The sequence below is a fragment of the Gymnoscopelus braueri genome, assembly GCF_963280865.1.
Source record: "Gymnoscopelus braueri genome assembly, chromosome: 10".
Classification (NCBI taxonomy): domain Eukaryota; kingdom Metazoa; phylum Chordata; class Actinopteri; order Myctophiformes; family Myctophidae; genus Gymnoscopelus; species Gymnoscopelus braueri.
In genome coordinates, this window is record NC_137611.1 from 26358963 (window position 1) to 26375744 (window position 16782).

At 42.8% G+C, this 16782-nt stretch overlaps 2 protein-coding genes across 3 annotated transcripts; one reads left to right on the top strand and one right to left on the bottom strand.

Annotated features, from left to right (window-relative positions):
* Positions 1-282: 282 nt before the first annotated feature.
* On the top strand, positions 283-3460 carry LOC308093476 (alanine aminotransferase 2-like; the record flags this gene model as incomplete). Its single annotated transcript, XM_080439812.1, has 11 exons — positions 283-387; positions 512-601; positions 1095-1203; positions 1398-1531; positions 1770-1917; positions 2005-2084; positions 2191-2327; positions 2490-2664; positions 2870-3025; positions 3137-3249; positions 3370-3460. 11 exons carry the CDS (start codon positions 283-285, stop codon positions 3458-3460), a joined length of 1338 nt encoding a protein of 445 aa, XP_080295938.1.
* A 97-nt stretch (positions 3461-3557) lies between these two features.
* dhx30 (DEAH (Asp-Glu-Ala-His) box helicase 30) lies at positions 3558-15666 on the bottom strand. Of its 2 annotated transcripts, none has more exons than XR_013933947.1 (20): positions 15492-15660; positions 15178-15308; positions 14590-14700; positions 14207-14485; positions 13804-13953; positions 13549-13701; positions 12789-13256; positions 11252-11635; positions 10809-10887; positions 10540-10644; positions 10226-10401; positions 9775-9981; positions 9598-9679; positions 9174-9367; positions 8542-8701; positions 7914-8071; positions 6497-6597; positions 5783-5919; positions 4447-4758; positions 3558-4333 (listed from the first exon to the last, which is right to left on the bottom strand). XR_013933947.1 is itself a non-coding variant. In XM_080441044.1 (20 exons), exons 1-19 carry the CDS (start codon positions 15658-15660, stop codon positions 4499-4501), a joined length of 3504 nt encoding a protein of 1167 aa, XP_080297170.1. In that variant the 5' UTR covers positions 15661-15666; the 3' UTR covers positions 3558-4345; positions 4454-4498. The 2 variants fall into 2 exon arrangements, 1 of the variants encoding a protein (XP_080297170.1); XM_080441044.1 differs by having other exon boundaries at positions 3558-4345; positions 4454-4758; positions 15492-15666.
* Between the last annotated feature and the right edge of the window lie 1116 nt (positions 15667-16782).

Below are 16782 nucleotides of genomic sequence, written 5' to 3' on the forward strand. Positions count from 1 at the left end.
GACAAAAAGTTGAGCACTGTTAATGAATACCCTATAGGGGACATATTAACTCCTTTATTCCAAACATAGCTCTGACCCATTCCATGTTCATTGAAGGGATCTTTAAAGAAAAAAGAAAAACGTAATATGAAGCAAGTCCACTGCCTAAAGCTCACTGACCTTCTAGAACAGATACAGTATAATACACAGTAGAAGTGTATGCCGGTGAGATTCTTCACATCCATACCTTACCAACTTTGATGACATTGTATCGGATTGATAGAATCAAGAAGAGTGAGAGACATGTCTTTCTTGACGCACATCAGTCCGAAGGTGAGGAACATCAGACAGTCAGAGCTGGAAGCTCTGGGGAGACGAGCCAACCAGATCAAAGAAGAACTTAGACAGGTAAATACTTAAATGGTATTGAAGATATTGACATAGGTGTTCTGCATATGGGTAATGCAGTATATTATAATCATATGTTTAGAAGGTATGGTCAAAAAGCAAACCTGTATTTATTTTTCTTTAGGGAGTACAGAAGCCATATAAGCAAGTGATAGATGTCTCCTGGGGTGACCCACACAGGGCAGGAGTAAAACCTTTGACCTTCGTCCGGCAGGTAATCTTTCTGTAAGAAAAGTTGTTCTGAAAAAGGCATGAAGGTTGAAATGTACAGTAATAAAGCACTTTTGGAGCTACTGTACATTGCAATGTGAGTACTGTGCTTTCATTGTTTCATTGTTTCACTGTTCTTTCATTGAAAGAAAGTGGGGCATTAAAGCACTAACATTTTGGAAGAAATAATATGGCACTGATTGACTAATGACTTGCATCAAGTCTATGATCAGATTATTACATCTTGGCCCAGAAGCTCTCATATTGGAAACATTTGTATTTGTGTCGAAAGGGTGTATTAAAAAGGGTTGAATAAAAAATCTGTGCTGTAGAAAAGGGGGTGCATCAATTTATTTCAGTAAAAACATGGTCTTCTGTGTCCCTGCTTGCATCTGCCTTGACGTAATTTAGTAAGTGTCCCCTCTGGACTACAACCCCATATTTGCACTGGCTTAACTTTCATGCCCCCTGTCCCTTTATGTCTAAATCATGGACAGGTTCTTGCAGCCTGTTTTTACCCCCAGCTTGCCAACAGTGACAAACTGCCAGTGGATGTCAGAGAGAGGGCTCAGAGGCTGCTTGAAGCATGTGATGGAGGGAGTGTAGGTGAGTACTGGTGGAGTTGAAGTCCAGTTATTAACTGGACGCAGTTACTGTGTACGACATGTGGTTATTGTTCAGCGAAGTTAGTTATTTCATTTTAGATGCGTTTCATCATCAGCCTGAATCACAGTGCAGGTATATACATCTGACTGAGTGCCTTTGTGAATGTTCATAAGAAAATATTTGCCTTTATGCAGGTTCATATACTTCAACAGCGGGTATATTCAGTGTGCTGCAAAATGTTGCAAAGTTCATATCTCAAAGAGATGGTGGGATTCCATCACACCCTGATAATATATTCATTAGTCCTGGCTCTCAGTGGTCAATTATGGTAATATTATCTTCTTAATCCATGTTTATATAATCTATTGTTTTTCCTCTGCCTATACCTCCTCCTCATAATTTCCATTACCATCATCTTCACGTACCGTATATACCAAGTACTAACATTACTTTTTTTATTTGTGCCTTAGAAAATTCTAAGCATATTGGTGAACAGTGAGAACTCACCCTCCACTGCAGTGTTAATTCCGATGCCAGTCTACCCATCTGTAAATATGACCTTGGAGGGGCTAGGAGCCACCATTGTACCATACTACCTGAATGAAGAACAGGGCTGGGAGCTCCAGATAGATGAACTCGATAGAGCACTGCAGTCTGCAAAGGAAATCTGTAACCCTGCAGTGCTGTATGTCAACAACCCTGGAGATACTACAGGTAATTTAAATGTTGTATAATAGATTTATGTCTGTCTGTTCCTAGTGATCTTGCCTTGCAACATCATCCATACTTTGTTGCCACTAGGTCATGTTCAAAGCAGGAAATCAATTGAAGAAGTCATCAGATTTGCTTCAGAGGAGAAGCTCTTCATCATCGCTGATGAGGTAAATGTCTTTAACTGTAGCATCATCTATCCAGGAATGATATGAAGCCAAACCACACATTTCTAATACCATTATTGTGCTCCCCCAACTACCCTTCTATCTGCAGGTATACCAGGACAGTGTTATTGAAGAGGGAATGGAGTTTGTCTCATATAAGAGGGTTTTGGCTGAGATGGGGCCTCCTCTCTCAGATACAGTGGAGCTGGCTTCCTTCCACTCAGCATCCAAAGGCTTCATGGGAGAGTGAGTTATCTGTTCTGATTTTTGCGTATTGCAAAATGCGTGAATGATCTTATTTTTTGCCCATGATGACAAGTGAAGCATATGAATACTTACACTTAGCTGTAATTTGAACGACATCAACATTAAGAGCATGGTTTGAGTTTGTATTTGCTTCTCCTCCAGGTGTGGTCTGCGTGGTGGATATGTTGAGCTGGTAAACTTGGACCCTACTGTTGAGAAGTACGTCTACACTATGTTCTCCACGGATTCTTGCGCTCCTGTGACTGGTCAGATGGCCCTGGACCTCATGGTGAACCCTCCGCAACCAGGAGACCCCTCATACCCTGTCTATAATGAGGTGAAAGCAAACATTTAAATTTAGGTTTAAATTCATTCAATTATTTATGATTTTGGTGTATGTTTCACATCTGAGCCTATCCATTGAAAAATAGAAGTCCTTTATTATTTACCTGCTTCAGGAGTATCAAAAGAGTAGGACATTTAGATTTTTCTGAGACAAAGTGGGACTATTTTTCTCCCAATATTTCTCTTTCCTTTTATAGGAGAAACAACATATTCGTGCCATGCTGGTCCATAATGTTAAGAAAGTCCTTGAGGTTCTAAACAGCCTGCCAGGCTTCAGCTGCCAGCCAGTGAAAGGAGGGGCTTTTGTATTCCCCAGACTGCATCTCCCACCTGGAGCAGTTAAAAAGGCCACGGTTAGAATTCAGAATATCTGGTGCAGCCTATTATACGCATTTCAAGATAGAACATGTTAAACCCTTAAGAGTTGGACACACCATCAATTCCAGTGTCTTTGCATATCCCAGGAGCTGGGAATGCCACCAGATGTCTTCTATTGTGTCAGACTGCTAGAAGCAGCCGGATTGTGTGTTGGTCCAGGCTGTGAGCATGGGCAGAGGGAGGGTACCTACCATATCAGGTGTAGTAATAAGTATATTCCCATGATTTGAAATAGCCGATCTACAAGCTGAAATCGGCTATTTCCCGTGCGACACCGGCGTACGACGAACCATAAAGCAGAATCTTCCTGTCTCCGCAGGTTCTGTGTCGTGGCCTCTGTGAATACTATAGAGGAAGTGCTGAAACGTCTGACAAGCTTCCACCTACAATTTATGAAGGAGTTCTCTTGAACAGCATTGATGTGTAGCGCTACAATTTAAGTGTATTGTATGAATTTATTCTTCAGAAAAGAGACAATAAATATACAGTATTTATGCATCCGTCATCCATTTATTTTCATCAGTTTGTGTTTCACACCACTGGGTCCAAGGTTTTGATGCGTTAGTATTATTGTGTATCACCAAATAGTTTATGAATAACTATTTCACCTCATATTTCATTCATTACATTCAGTCGAGTCGAACAGCCTTTGGCCAACATCTTTCATCTCACTGACCTCTCTAGATACTCATTAACAGAGTAAAACTCGACATATGCTTTTCAAAAGCAAATACCCACATTACCCAGAGTCCATAATCCAGTCATGAAAATGAACTTCATATTGTGGACCATACTGTTGACATTTACAGGGGTAAAACTGTACACACATCAACAGTTTTGATAACTTAAACAGAAACTGTACATAATACTCCATCCGACTCCTGATTTTCAATTATGGAATATGTACAAAAAGTTGAATAAAAATAAATGTATGTGATCATGTAAAACATAATTGAAACAAATGAAATGAAATGAAATTAGTTATCATTTTAACCATCAGCATTCTCCCTATTCTTCCTCTCATCTTCCGCTGTGAAGAAGACTACGAAGACTCAAAATTGCGCAATGATTGCCAATAATAAATCATTCACTGCATTTTGCTATTGTACCATTTGAAAAATAACACCATATTACATCAATATTAAATACATTTTGCTTGATTCTTCAGTGCTCTCCAGCTGCATTAGCCCCTGATTTATACTTACAATAGTTGCGTGCTGGTGTCACAGATCTTCTATTTTCAGTGCGGAACCATGTGCAACTCCGGTTAACTTTACTGTACACTACACACTAGCCTGGTAAACCCTCCCTCCGGAAATCTCTGGTAAACCCTCCCTCCGGAAATCTCATTTCCAATGGAAATGAGATTTCCGGAGGGAGGGTTTACCAGGCTAACTACACACACGTGCAACAATCTGTTCACACACTCCAATTGTCCTTGAACGTCATCAGTCCACCTCACTGTCGCTATCGTGCATCTCGGTGTGTGGGTTGGAGTCCGAGTTGTTGAGCAGCTCCACAAGTAAAGCGATGAGCTTGCCATCCTGCGCCGAGTTTGGCTTGATGGCGTCGGGGTTGTTGAGGTTTCGGTGCAACATGGTCTGAATGGACGTGCGGAGCTCCCACAAGAGCTCCCAGGTCTCAACTGATAGCTCCAGGTGCACCATAGAACAGCCGCTTAGCGACACATGGACACGGTCTCCTCTCACTGGAGCAGAGAGAAGGGAAAGGCAGAGAGAAATGTATTTTTTAAATGTATTTTAAGAACAGGAAAGAGAGGATATAAGACTGCTGCCAGTCAGTGGTTGATTATAATCATTTTAACTTAAGATAGCCTATGTCATGGGACATAAATAATCAGTCGACCCTGCCTACCCTTAATCACAGGGCCGGCCCTAGAATTTTCGTGGCCCTAAGCAAGATTTTTTTTTGGTGGCCCCCCCCAAACACCACCATAATAAAAACATTGTCATTTTTTATTGCATAATATAATAATAATAACGCTAGTTGTTGGATAGGAGATACATGACATAATTACAATATGAAAGTTAAACCTAGTGGTTGTGGCCCTAAGCGACCGCTTATATTGCTTATAGCAGCGGCCGGCCCTGCTTAATCAGAAGGCCACCTGATCACCCCCCCCCCCCCCCCCAGTATAGGCAAGGCAAGACACTTAACCCCTAGCCTCGATCTCCAGGCTTTTATTGTTTAGTTTTGCTAAAAAATAAAAGCCTGGACCAGCGCGTCGGTGTACCCGGTATAGGAAGTGTTGCATTTCCCCAACCAACCAGAGTGCAGTGGGCGTCGCTCGTAATGCTGTGTTGAGGGGCGGGGGTTGACGGACAGATCGGTGAACCAATGGGATCAGGCGCATTCTCTCTGCGCTGATTTTAAACCCGCCCCTCTATACACAAAAGCAGGAAGGCTAGTGCAGCCTACTTAAAGGGATACTTCACTTTCGGGCCGGGGACACATTTAAAAAAAATATTAAAAATAAATGAAAAAAAGTTATGGAAAATTCATGGCCCCCTCACACATTAGTAGGACACTGCGTGTCGTGAGGGGGCCATGAATTTTCCATAACTTTTTTCATTTATTTTTAATATATTTTTTAAATGTGTCCCCGGCCCGAAAGTGAAGTATCCCTTTAACCCCTAACAGCTCCCAACCTGAGCAGCAATCAGCTGGGTGAAGCTAAAATAGAATGGGATTAATAAAAAAGGTGTACCTACCCGTCTCTGAGACGTCACAGTCTGTGAGCAGCAACAAGGCGAGGGGATTAACGGCAGAAGAGTCTCTGATCCAAACTTGCTGGTCGGATTGGACTGCACTGAAGAAAGTCAGCCATCGACTGGGGAGTGGCTTGCCCCTGCACCACACAGGAAGCATGATCTCTTTTATTCAAGTGGAACCGAACCCTGGGACAATTTAATTAGTTTTCTGCCCTCTAAATGTTAAAACACAGGCCACACAGACATTTGTTATGCCATCACTTTGTACATACATTCATGGAGAGAAAAGAGCACTTAAAGGGTTATTTAACTTTCAAAAAAACTTTGGGTCATTTTATAATCTACTCAGGCTTTAATCAGCCCCCCAGACCATTTTAAGTTGCTTGATTCAGTATTTAGATATATGATATTCATTTTATCAGACACGCCCTCTTCCTATACAAACCCATTATAACTTCAAACTCCATTTTAACCATGTTAGATTCATCAAAAACACCCGTCCTTGGTTTTGGTGACCCACCCTGCCCTCCTAATACGCGAGGGGGCCGTGTTTTTTCATTTATTTTATTTAATTTTTTTATTGTATTACATTTTTTTCATTTTCCAAAAATAATATTAAAAATACATGAAAAAAGTGTTCAAAAAAGGAAACACTAACAGTATAAACATTACACATGTTCATTTTCAATCTCTCTCTCTCACACACACACACACCTGTTGACTGAGGAGCGGTGAAGTAGTACTGGTCCACTGTGTATGCGGTAGGCTACACTGTCGGGTCGAAAGCGACCTTTGGTCACCGTGCCCTTCTTCACCTAAAACAGCAATACAAAGTGTATCAGTTATTGCATGATCACAAATCACAATATACAGTACTGTATGTGCAAAACCAGTATTTTTCATTATGTAGGGCTACAATATAATTCACATTATGCAGTACGGTGTAGTGAAATTCAATGCACCTCTGTACGTTACATAGTGCTGTGTGTCATATCACACAATTATAAATAATTGTAACTTTACTTATAATGTAATTTAATCACTATTAAACACTGCCTAACCATAACCACTATTAACACTGCCTAATCTGAACCACAATGAAACACTGCTCAATCTTAACCACCCTTAAACACTGCCTACTCCCTAACCATGATTAATAAACAGTGCCTAAACTTAACGACCAGTAAACATTGCTTTACTTAACCAATATTAAACAGTGCCTAGGCTGCCCTAGCGTGTCTCATATCTGGCATAGAGGGGCGGGTTCAAAATCTCCGGAGATTTTTCTGTGAGATCCCATTGGTTCGCCGATCTGTCCGTCAGCCCCCGCCCCATGCCCCTCATCCTCCCCAATGTGTAGCATAGAGCATCGCAGTTCCCGCCCACTTCCTGGTTTTTCCTGGTGCCGGAAGGAAAAACTCAATGCATTTTTCCCATTGACATTTCCAAAAATATTTATATCAATTAATTTAAGCCTAGAATCAAGCCATCCAGGGTCCTGGTGAATCATGACAATAAAACGTTTTTTTTCTGTGATTTTTTTTATTTTATATTTAATTATATGATATACTATATTTAATAAATACCCTTTGTTTTGCCGTTTTCAAAAAAAAAAAATCACGAATCAAACGTTTTATGGTCATGATTCACCAGGACCCTGGATGGCTTGATTCTAGGCTTAAATTAATTGATATAAATATTTTTGGAAATGTCAATGGGAAAAATGCATTGAGTTTTTTGAAGTGGCACCCGGAAGGGGCGGGAACTGCGATGCTCTATTGAGAGCCCTGACTTCACAACAATTGGAGCGACGCCCACTGCACTCTGGTTGGTTGGGGAAATGAAACACTTCCTATTCCAGTCGCATCAACAGGCTGGTCCAGGCTCTTATTTTTTAGCTAAACTGAAAACTAAAAGCCTGGAGATCGAGGCTAAACAGTGCCTACTGCCTAACCTTAATCACTATTGAACACTGTTGTAGAAAACCACAATTGTAGAAAACATCTTCACATTTGCAGAAGTGCATCTGATTTCTCATATAATGGTAGTAAAGATGTTTTGAGTATCAGCTAGACATTATTTGACTATATATTTGATGCTGCATTGGAGAAGGTAACTGTGTATTGTATACCTTAATGAGTTTGGGGAAGAGACCAGCAAGCAGTACAGCTTTGACAAGCTCTTCCTGCCTGCTGTGCTGGTTGCAGAGAGCAGAGGCCTGCTGGCAGTCGGTGGAACGAGACACTAGCTGGGCTTCATTAAGGTTCTCACTGAACTGAGAAATTAAACCTGGAACAAAAACAACATGAATCACTTTTTGCCAACCTTGCAGATCCCAGTGTGGGTTGAGTACAGCAGACGTCTTAAGATCACGCGTGCCTGCTCTTTGAACTTAAAGGAACATGTTGCCAAATTTGAACCTACTGGTATGTCCCATTGTTCTGATGTGAACCATGTGAGGAGCATAAACTGTCAAAAACGATCCTATATATTCTGTGCATTTCTCAGCAAAATGCAGAAATGTTCATGTGATTATGCATTTGACATTTCCACATTTTCCTGAGAAATACACACAATACATAAGGTATATTCTGACACAATATGACCTCCTCAGTCCTCACATGAGAACAATGGAGGACTTAGTTTTAAAATCAACAAAGTGTTGCCGTAAGCCTAATAATACGTTGGTGTTCTATTTTTCTGCTAGTTCTTTTCTGCGAGCAACACGGTCGTAGGAAAAAGTATACATTGGGCCTTACCATTAATAAATCGTAGGCTGGCTCCAGACAAGGTGTGATCCTCCAGGTAGTCCTGTCTGTCAGCTCTGTCACCCTCCTGCTGAACCCTCCTCCAGCCCAACACTGCTCTGCTGAACACCAGGTAGTCACTGAAGCTGGAGCCACTCAGAGCCTGTTTGGCCTGAACGAAGGAGAAACATAAACAAAGTACTGTGATCAGCTATAAGCTAGAGCAGTATACGTATGTGTTTGGTTTAACCGTAAGTCATACTGTGTCTATTTTGGCAACACCTATAGTAGCTGCATTGTCATTAAAGCGTTTGTCTATAATGGAAGGAAAGCTGTAGGGTCCAAAGGATATTTTGGGACGGATCAACACATTTTCATAAACAGTATATTAACGTTAAAATACATAAATACATTTCTGGTAGATTTCGGGTGAAAAATAGCCAATCTACAATTTTACATATCTTGTAGATCTGCTATTTTTGTTTTTAATTGTGAAAAATGTTCAACTATAATGACATGCCAGGGTTTAAGTGCTTAAGATCAATTAGAATGGACGTGTGTGTGTGTGTGTGTGTGTGTGTGTGTGTGTGTGTGTGTGTGTGTGTGTGTGTGTGTGTGTGTGTGTGTGTGTGTGTGTGTGTGACCTTAGTGACAAGTCCTCTGTTCTGCATGCTGTTGTAGAATGGGTCTCTGGTCAGACAGGCAGCAACAGACAGCATAGGCAGGACACAACGGAACATAGCAGCCAGGACCAACACTTTACCCAGCTGGGGGTCACAGGATATACAGGAAACACGCTCTCCTAAGGGCGTCAGCGATTCTGTCTTGTCTAGAACACCTGATAGCATTGAGGCAAAGAAGGTAGGCCTGTATATCATTGCTGTCGGGCAGAAACCTTGTATGTCCAAAACCATTAATTTTCAGGAACAAACAACTAGCAAAACATATTGCTACTTTTGTACTAAGTACAAAGTAGGACATTTATTTCTGAAAGAACATTAAAGCAATAAATATATCATAAAAATAACATCACATGATGGAGAATAGAAACAGCTCCGTGTTGCTCACCAATTTCTTGTAGATTGCGGACAGCGTTCCTTGTAGCAACTTGCTCTGGACTGTCCAAAACTTGGGATAAGAAATCAACAGCCTAACCACACGAAAAGGGATAGTCAGATCACACATATCTAGATTTAATTTCCACTACATTTGGATCATGGCAAAAGGCTGATGTTATTTCCTTACCTTGCAATTGGGACTGAAGATTTTGGCCTGCATTACAACACTCTCCAAAGGGGTGCGCAAAATCTCAGGGATGGGAAATGTCTGCATGGTTTCCAGTTGTTGTCGTGGAAACAGGTGGTATGCATGTCCTGGTTGGCATCGCCCCGCCCTACCACGTCGTTGTGTAACATTGGAACGGGAAACCCACACTGTGTCCAGACAAGAAACCTATTAAAAAAATCAAGAAAGAACACAAGCTTAGATTTCTTTTTTTTTTGCATTGTTATGCTTATTTCAGATAGGTCAGTGTAGAATAACAGGAAACCAAGGGCGGAGAGACAAGACAAGGGTCGGAAATCGAACCTGGGGTCCTCGTACACATACGTCTGTACATTGATTTTGTTTATAGCATGGATGAGCGTCAGTGCACAATAGTAAATACATGTAGTTAAATAGAGTAGCTGTAACTGACCTTGGTGCGTGGGTCATAGTTCTGCTCTTTCTGAGTTCCAACATCCACAACATGAACAATGTCATCTATGGTGATGGAGGTCTCTGCAATGTTGGTAGCCAGGACAATTTTCCTCTGGCCCACTGGGGGGCGCTGGAAAACTATCTGCTGGTCTGCCACAGACATGCTGGAATGCACTGGGTAGGAGAGGGGAAAGAATAAGTGATAGATATTATTTTATTTCAGTTCAATTGGGTCCTTGCAATATTAGAACGAGTATATGCAAACCAAAGAACATGAAGTGGACCACGTTTGGTCCATCTTCATTCTCTTACGTGGAAGGATTAGTTGGGAGCCCGAGGATAAGCGGGACTTCCCCTCTAGCTTCTCTTGAACGGCCTTGATGTCCTGCCACCCAGGAAGGAAACATAACACTGCACCTGAGGCATGAGAAACCATGGGTTATACAAATAAAATGAACAGGGTGAATATCTTTAAAAACAAACTGTGGTGGGAAGAGTGTGAACGTACCCTTACATTAACAAGAGTAGAATTCATTATTTTCCACCCCTGACAACAAATGAGTGGTAAAGAGGTGGGTTACCTGGCTCCCCGCGTCTATCGATGTGATCGATTACATCAGCCACTAGATCCAGGTCTGGCGTTAGGTCGTCTTTTCCCTCCTGAACAAATACACAAAAGTAAGACGCAATACAGATGAAAGAATAGCATGTATACGTAAAAGACAGTTCATCTAGGGACTGGTGTCCCCATTTCGGGAATGTCATTATAGGAGATAATAAATAATGGATTTCTAAAAGATTTTCATACATTTAAAAAAAATAGCAGAAATAGATTGGCTATTTGTGCCATTTTTGCAATCAATGAATGAAATCTAACATTTTTAATCCTACCCCTTCGTTCCGCTTACTTCAGCATCGTCGCTTGTCTATATTTTTTACATATACCAACATGGTATACTTTTAAATAAAATAGGGCTTATGGTGTTAAAATCTAAATACAGAAACAAATACAGAAAAGTCTTACCCGTCTGTCCGGGTCCTGCCTCTTTGGGGGTGAAGGTCGGCGCCCCATCTCCTTCAAAACGTCCTCCAGGTATCGATCCTGGACCGGGTGCATGAACCCAGGCACCTTGACTATCGGGCAGCCCCCAAAGTACTCAGACATCCTCTGGTTGTCCCCGGTGGCGCTCATCAGTACCACGCGGAGCTTGGGGTTTTCATCCAGGGCGGAGCGCAGCAGTGCCAGCAGCAGGTCTGTGTTGACGTCTCTCTCGTGGACCTCGTCCACCACCACGTGGCTGATGCCCTGCAGAGAGGCGTTCCCCTGCAGCTTCCTCAACAGCACACCCACTGTGAGGAAGAGGAGGGCTCCTCCGCTGTGCTCCGGAGGACGGCTGTCCAGCCTCACCTAAGCACCAAAAGCATATATGAATGACCATTTGGTTAAACAAATCCTTTCTGTCTATCTGGAAAAAATGGTCAAAGAACATATTGTGTAAACCAAAACTCAGAACATTGGGCATAATTTGAAGGGGCTATGCCTGAGAAAAATATATCCATCCATTATCTAAGGACAATCCCAACTTAGTTCTGGGATCTTGCTCCTGCACCTTAAGACTGGCCGTTATTCGAGGGTTATAGAAGAAGAGTTTGTAATTAATTTGTAATTACTGTGATCTTGAATAAATTGAGAATGAGTTCCACTATGTGTTATATTGTCCTTCATGTGATGATTTGAGTTTAAAATTATGATTATTATAAGGTGATTTTGACATATTTGATGTGGTTAAAGGTAGGGTAAGTGATATTTTTGGGTTAAAACAAAAAGTATTTTGTTAAAAGGTTAAAGCACTATATTCTGATAGTAATCATTGCTATAGAGTGTTTGTTCAGTAACAGGAGTCTCCTTGTCTCTCCAGCTCTTTAATAAACAGAAAATACATTTTCCGGTAGGTGTCAAAATCTCAGCCAATTAGGAGAAAGTACCCATTTTTAAGCTTCATTTTTATAGTGTTCCAGTTCCAATTTTGCCTGCTCATTTCTTAGTGTCATCACTTCCAATTTCACTTGTTTAATCTATATCCTGATTGAGTTCTCTATCCTGATTGGATAAAATTGGAAATGAAACTGAAACGAAAATGCATTTTCTGTTTTATAAAGAGTTGGAAAGACAAGGAGACTCCTTTTACTGAACAAACACTCTACAGCAATGAGTACTATCAGAATATAGAGCTATTTAACACTTATTTTAACCAAAGAAAATCACTTACCCTACTTTTAAGTGACGCATGTATTTGCACTTGCTGACTATTTAGAGAAGGCTTGGTTGGGATAAGCAACCAAAGTGTTACATAAATTGCCTCATGTGATACGAATAATTTCAATGTTTGCTTATCTTTGTGTAAACTGTGTTTACCATGCAACTTTCAGTTATTGAGAAATGATTGTTAAGTTTTATATTTGTGTATTTGGTGGTGTGGGTCGTGAGACAAGGCTCGGAAATTAGAACTCGTTCAGTCATTCATTCAGTCATACATACAATAGTCCAGTCTTTGTGTTACCTGATGCCCAACCGAGCGCTTTAGAGCCGGGCCCATTTCCTGGGCAACGCGGTGGGCCACTGACACGGCACTGATACGACGCGGCTGGGTGACTAGGATGTTGCACTCCGCCCCGTCGCCTTCTCTCACGCGCTCCTCCAGCAGGAAGCGAGGGATCCGGGTGGTTTTACCACAGCCCGTCTCCCCGGCGATTACCACCACCCTCGAGGACTCCACTGCCGACACCACCCGCTGACGGTGGCTGTCGACGGGAAGCTCCACCCCGAGCGCAGGGTTGGCTCTCTCCCACTGCTCCTGCAGGTCAACGTTCAGCTGCTGGGCCTGCTGGGTAGAGAGCGGCTGGTACGGCCTGCCTGTGATGGCGTCCGTCACAGAGTCTTCCTCTTTCCAGTCCTCTGGGTTTACGCTCTGCTGCCCTCTGTCCTCTTTTTCCTCCCACACTCTCTGTATTTCTTCCTCCACAGGGTACTGTGATTAAGAAGATTAACTTTATTAATCACCATGGGTAAATTATATTATCTCTCACTCAGTTTTTACACACATTTAGGTGTGAAATACAGACATGACATGCAATGTGGAGAGATGGTGGAGTGACCAGGAGCAGTTAGGGGACTTGAATCGGCAACCCTCCAGTGCCCAAGCCCCTATGGACTGAGCTGTAGCCACCCAGGCACTGGCACGTGCATTACTGTCAGCGCAAAAGATCACCAAGAAGCTCCACATTCCATCTGCATGTGACTCATCTGAAGTTGGAACTGACCTGAGCGAGGTACTGTCTCACGTTGTCCTCCAGGTGCTCTGGGACCTCCAGGGGGAAGGGCTGTCTTTCCCTCTCTGCTGCCTCCTTAACCCTCTCTTGGTGGTACTTGGCATGAGTCAGGGGTTTGTTGTCCTCATTGATCAGCTCCAGCTCCTGGACAAGTGGACAGGGAGAGGAGATTGAGACATGATGACATGATGGTATAGAAAAATATATACATTTACAAGGATTAAACATTTCAGCTTTTCTCCTCACCTTCAGTTTCATGCAGGCAAGAGCTGCAACTGCCCTCTCTGCTGCCATTCTGTTGCGAGCTGTGGATGTGAATTTCATCTTCTCTGGCCAATGCAGGGTTAGCTCACATCGCTTCATCTTCCCTGCCGTTGTTCTGTACTTAATTAGCTCCTGTAGAGTTGGATGATGGGTACAATATTTAAGCTTAAAGACGCTACAGCCTAATTTATGCTCAGTCGTGCAATGGTGTCATGCGCTGAAAATAACAACCTACAAGCATACAACGAGTCACATCCGGGACCCGTCGTGAGCTTGTAGGTCAGCTACTTTCGGCGCACAACATCGTGGTGCAACAAAGTATGAGTCGGCCTAAGAGTGATGGGCGGCATGGGCCCCGTTTAGCGGAGGGATGTGATTTACTGACCCTTGTGCTGTTGGTTGCTGTGGCCACCTGGATGACGTTGGCAAGGAGGGTTTTAGGGTGTGGAAACAGGGAAAGAGCTTCCGAGATGTTGCAAGTGTCTCCAGGGGGACTAGGGGATCCATTGCCTCTCTCTTCTGTAGTCGTAGGATGACGCTCAATATCAATCCAGGGGTCGTCCTCAGTGTGATGAAAATACAATGACTGCGCCTGCGGTGATCCTCTCCCTCGAACGGCTCTCTTACTATTCAGCTGATTGTCTGGACCAATCACACCAAGCTCCTTCAGAGAAAGAGAGAAGTGACAACCAAATACGCTTCATATCGATAAAGCAGGCAATGTGGCTCACCTAAATGTCCACGTTATGCACACAGACAATTGCTTACTTTCAGCTTGAGACAGACAGCGGCAGCCGCAAATCTTTCAGCGTCAACTTTCTTAGAGGCAAAGCCCTCCATCTCAATCCTGCTAGGCCACATGACTGTGACAGTGGCTCTCTACAAAAGGGGACAAAGGCAAGTATTACTTGACATAGAATAGTTAACCACTTAACCTCTTCTACATACTTCTAGACAAATATCCCATCTGCAAGCTCACAACGAAACAAGCTTGTAGATCGCTACAAAAAAACTCTGCCTATATTAACATACCTAAAATAGGGAAGACAGGTTGAATGTGGTTAATTAAGGCATGCCTGAAGAGGACAATAGTTTTTTTTGTAGCCTATAGTATTAGCGTTAGCATTAGAGCCAGCAATGAGCTCAAGTTTACAATTGATGCTATCCTTATTTGACAAATTTGCCTATTTGAGCAGCAAGGTCTACGTCAGTGGTTCTCAAAGTGAGGGCCGGGACGGGGGACCCCCAGGGGTCCTTGGGGGTGTTCCAGGGGTTCCCCAGCTAAATGATTGATAGGAACCAAATGGACCCATTAAAAAAAAAACATTGTGTTTTCCGGGTGTGACCTTCACTGACCTTGACATCCCCGTGGTCTGTGCAGCTGTACTGGAGCAGCTGGGACAGGTCGCTGGCTCCCAGTGAACGGGAGATGACATTATGCAGCAGGCTCTTGGGCTCAGGGAACTGCTTCAGCAGGTCAGGGCTACCTAGACCGGGAATATGGGTCGGAAAGGACACAAGTGGTTAATGATCTCTTATCTCAATGCAAGATCCATTACATTAGGTTGTCATAACAACCCAAAATACTAGCATTAATGGTATATTTTGAATGGTGTCTGTCCTTGAAGACGGCGTGTGTCAGTTGCGGCGGTCAGACATTTAACACTCACCCTGTTGTACTCCGGACGCTGCCGTCCCGTGTTCCTGAGAAGTTTGAGCCTTTGTCTTATACCACCGAACGTCAGTCAACTTTGATGGGGTTTTACATCCTCTATCACAATATTTCCCAAGGTTGCATAACGCTCTAAGCCGCACGAGTACAGTGCCGGGTAGCGCCATCTTTAAACTACAAATCGTTAAACTACAAACTTCTTCTACTGGTCTGCAATGTTGCCAGGTTTTGAGAGAGAAACAAGCAACCAGGTCTAGGAAAACCAGCCCAAAAGAACCAACTTATTAGGCCACATAACCTATTACGCGTCGGCTATTTGAAAATAGCAGATCTACAAGCTCACAACGCGTCACGATGCAATGCGTTGTGATCTTGTAGATCTGCTATTTTTCTAAAAAATAAAATGTGGAATATTTGGGATATTTTTTAAACATTCTATCAACACAAATGCTCCCTGTCACAAAACATTTATGAAAATATTTGAGAACCACTGGTTTAAATAATAATGAAAACATTTGGAAGCAAGCTTATTAAGCATTGAACACAACTTGTCACTTTAGAAACAAGCCCAAAAAAACGCAAGCCACAACCAACTTCACAGAACATTAAGCCCAAACTCGCTTATAATAAGCGGACATGGCAACACTTATTCCATAACTCTGGTCTATTTCCACCGTTAGCAGCCGCAATTGTGTCTAGAGCGCCTTCCTCTGGCGTGGAGTATACTTTCCAGCAAATGGAAGAAAATAAAACCATCTTTAGACATTCTCAGATCTGGATGCATTGTAACAGAAGCCACAGAAGTGGGAGAAAATGTGAAGGGTTAAAATAAAATGAACGGATGCACTGTGATGATAGCCCATTAAAGTCTAACGGTGCGTTTTAACAGCGGGCGATCAGCGAGCGATCAGGATAGTATTTTCCGGAAGTGCATTATATGTCTATGAGAGCCGGCGACTACTGGCGATAGGGCGAAGTGGGCGGGGGGGCGATGAAAGATGGATTTTCTTTATCTTTTGGACGATGTCGCCGGCGATCGCCCGAGAGTCGCCCGCTGTTAAAACGTACTGTCACAGTACGTTTTAACAGCGGGCGACTCTCGGGCGATCCCCGGGCGACATCGTCCAAAAGATAAAGAAAATCCATCTTTCATCGCCCCCCCGCCCACTTCGCCCAATCGCCAGTAGTTGCCGGCTCTCATAGACATATAATGACGTCGCCCGGCGATCGCCCGAGAGTCGCCCGCTGTTAAAACGTACTGTCAGCGTGTCATTGTGCCTAATGCTTTG

Bases quoted from the DNA above. Each gene is read 5' to 3' on its own strand.
- dhx30 (XM_080441044.1), bottom strand. From the start codon at position 15,660: ATGGCGCTACCCGGCACTGTACTCGTGCGGCTTAGAGCGTTATGCAAC. The intron at 13,257-13,548 runs GTCAGTTCCAAC...TCTTAATCACAG, and splicing joins TGAGACAGTACCTCGCTCAG to TACCCTGTGGAGGAAGAAAT. The intron at 5,920-6,496 runs GTGTGTGTGTGT...TGTGTGGTGCAG, and splicing joins CACCGCTCCTCAGTCAACAG to GGGCAAGCCACTCCCCAGTC.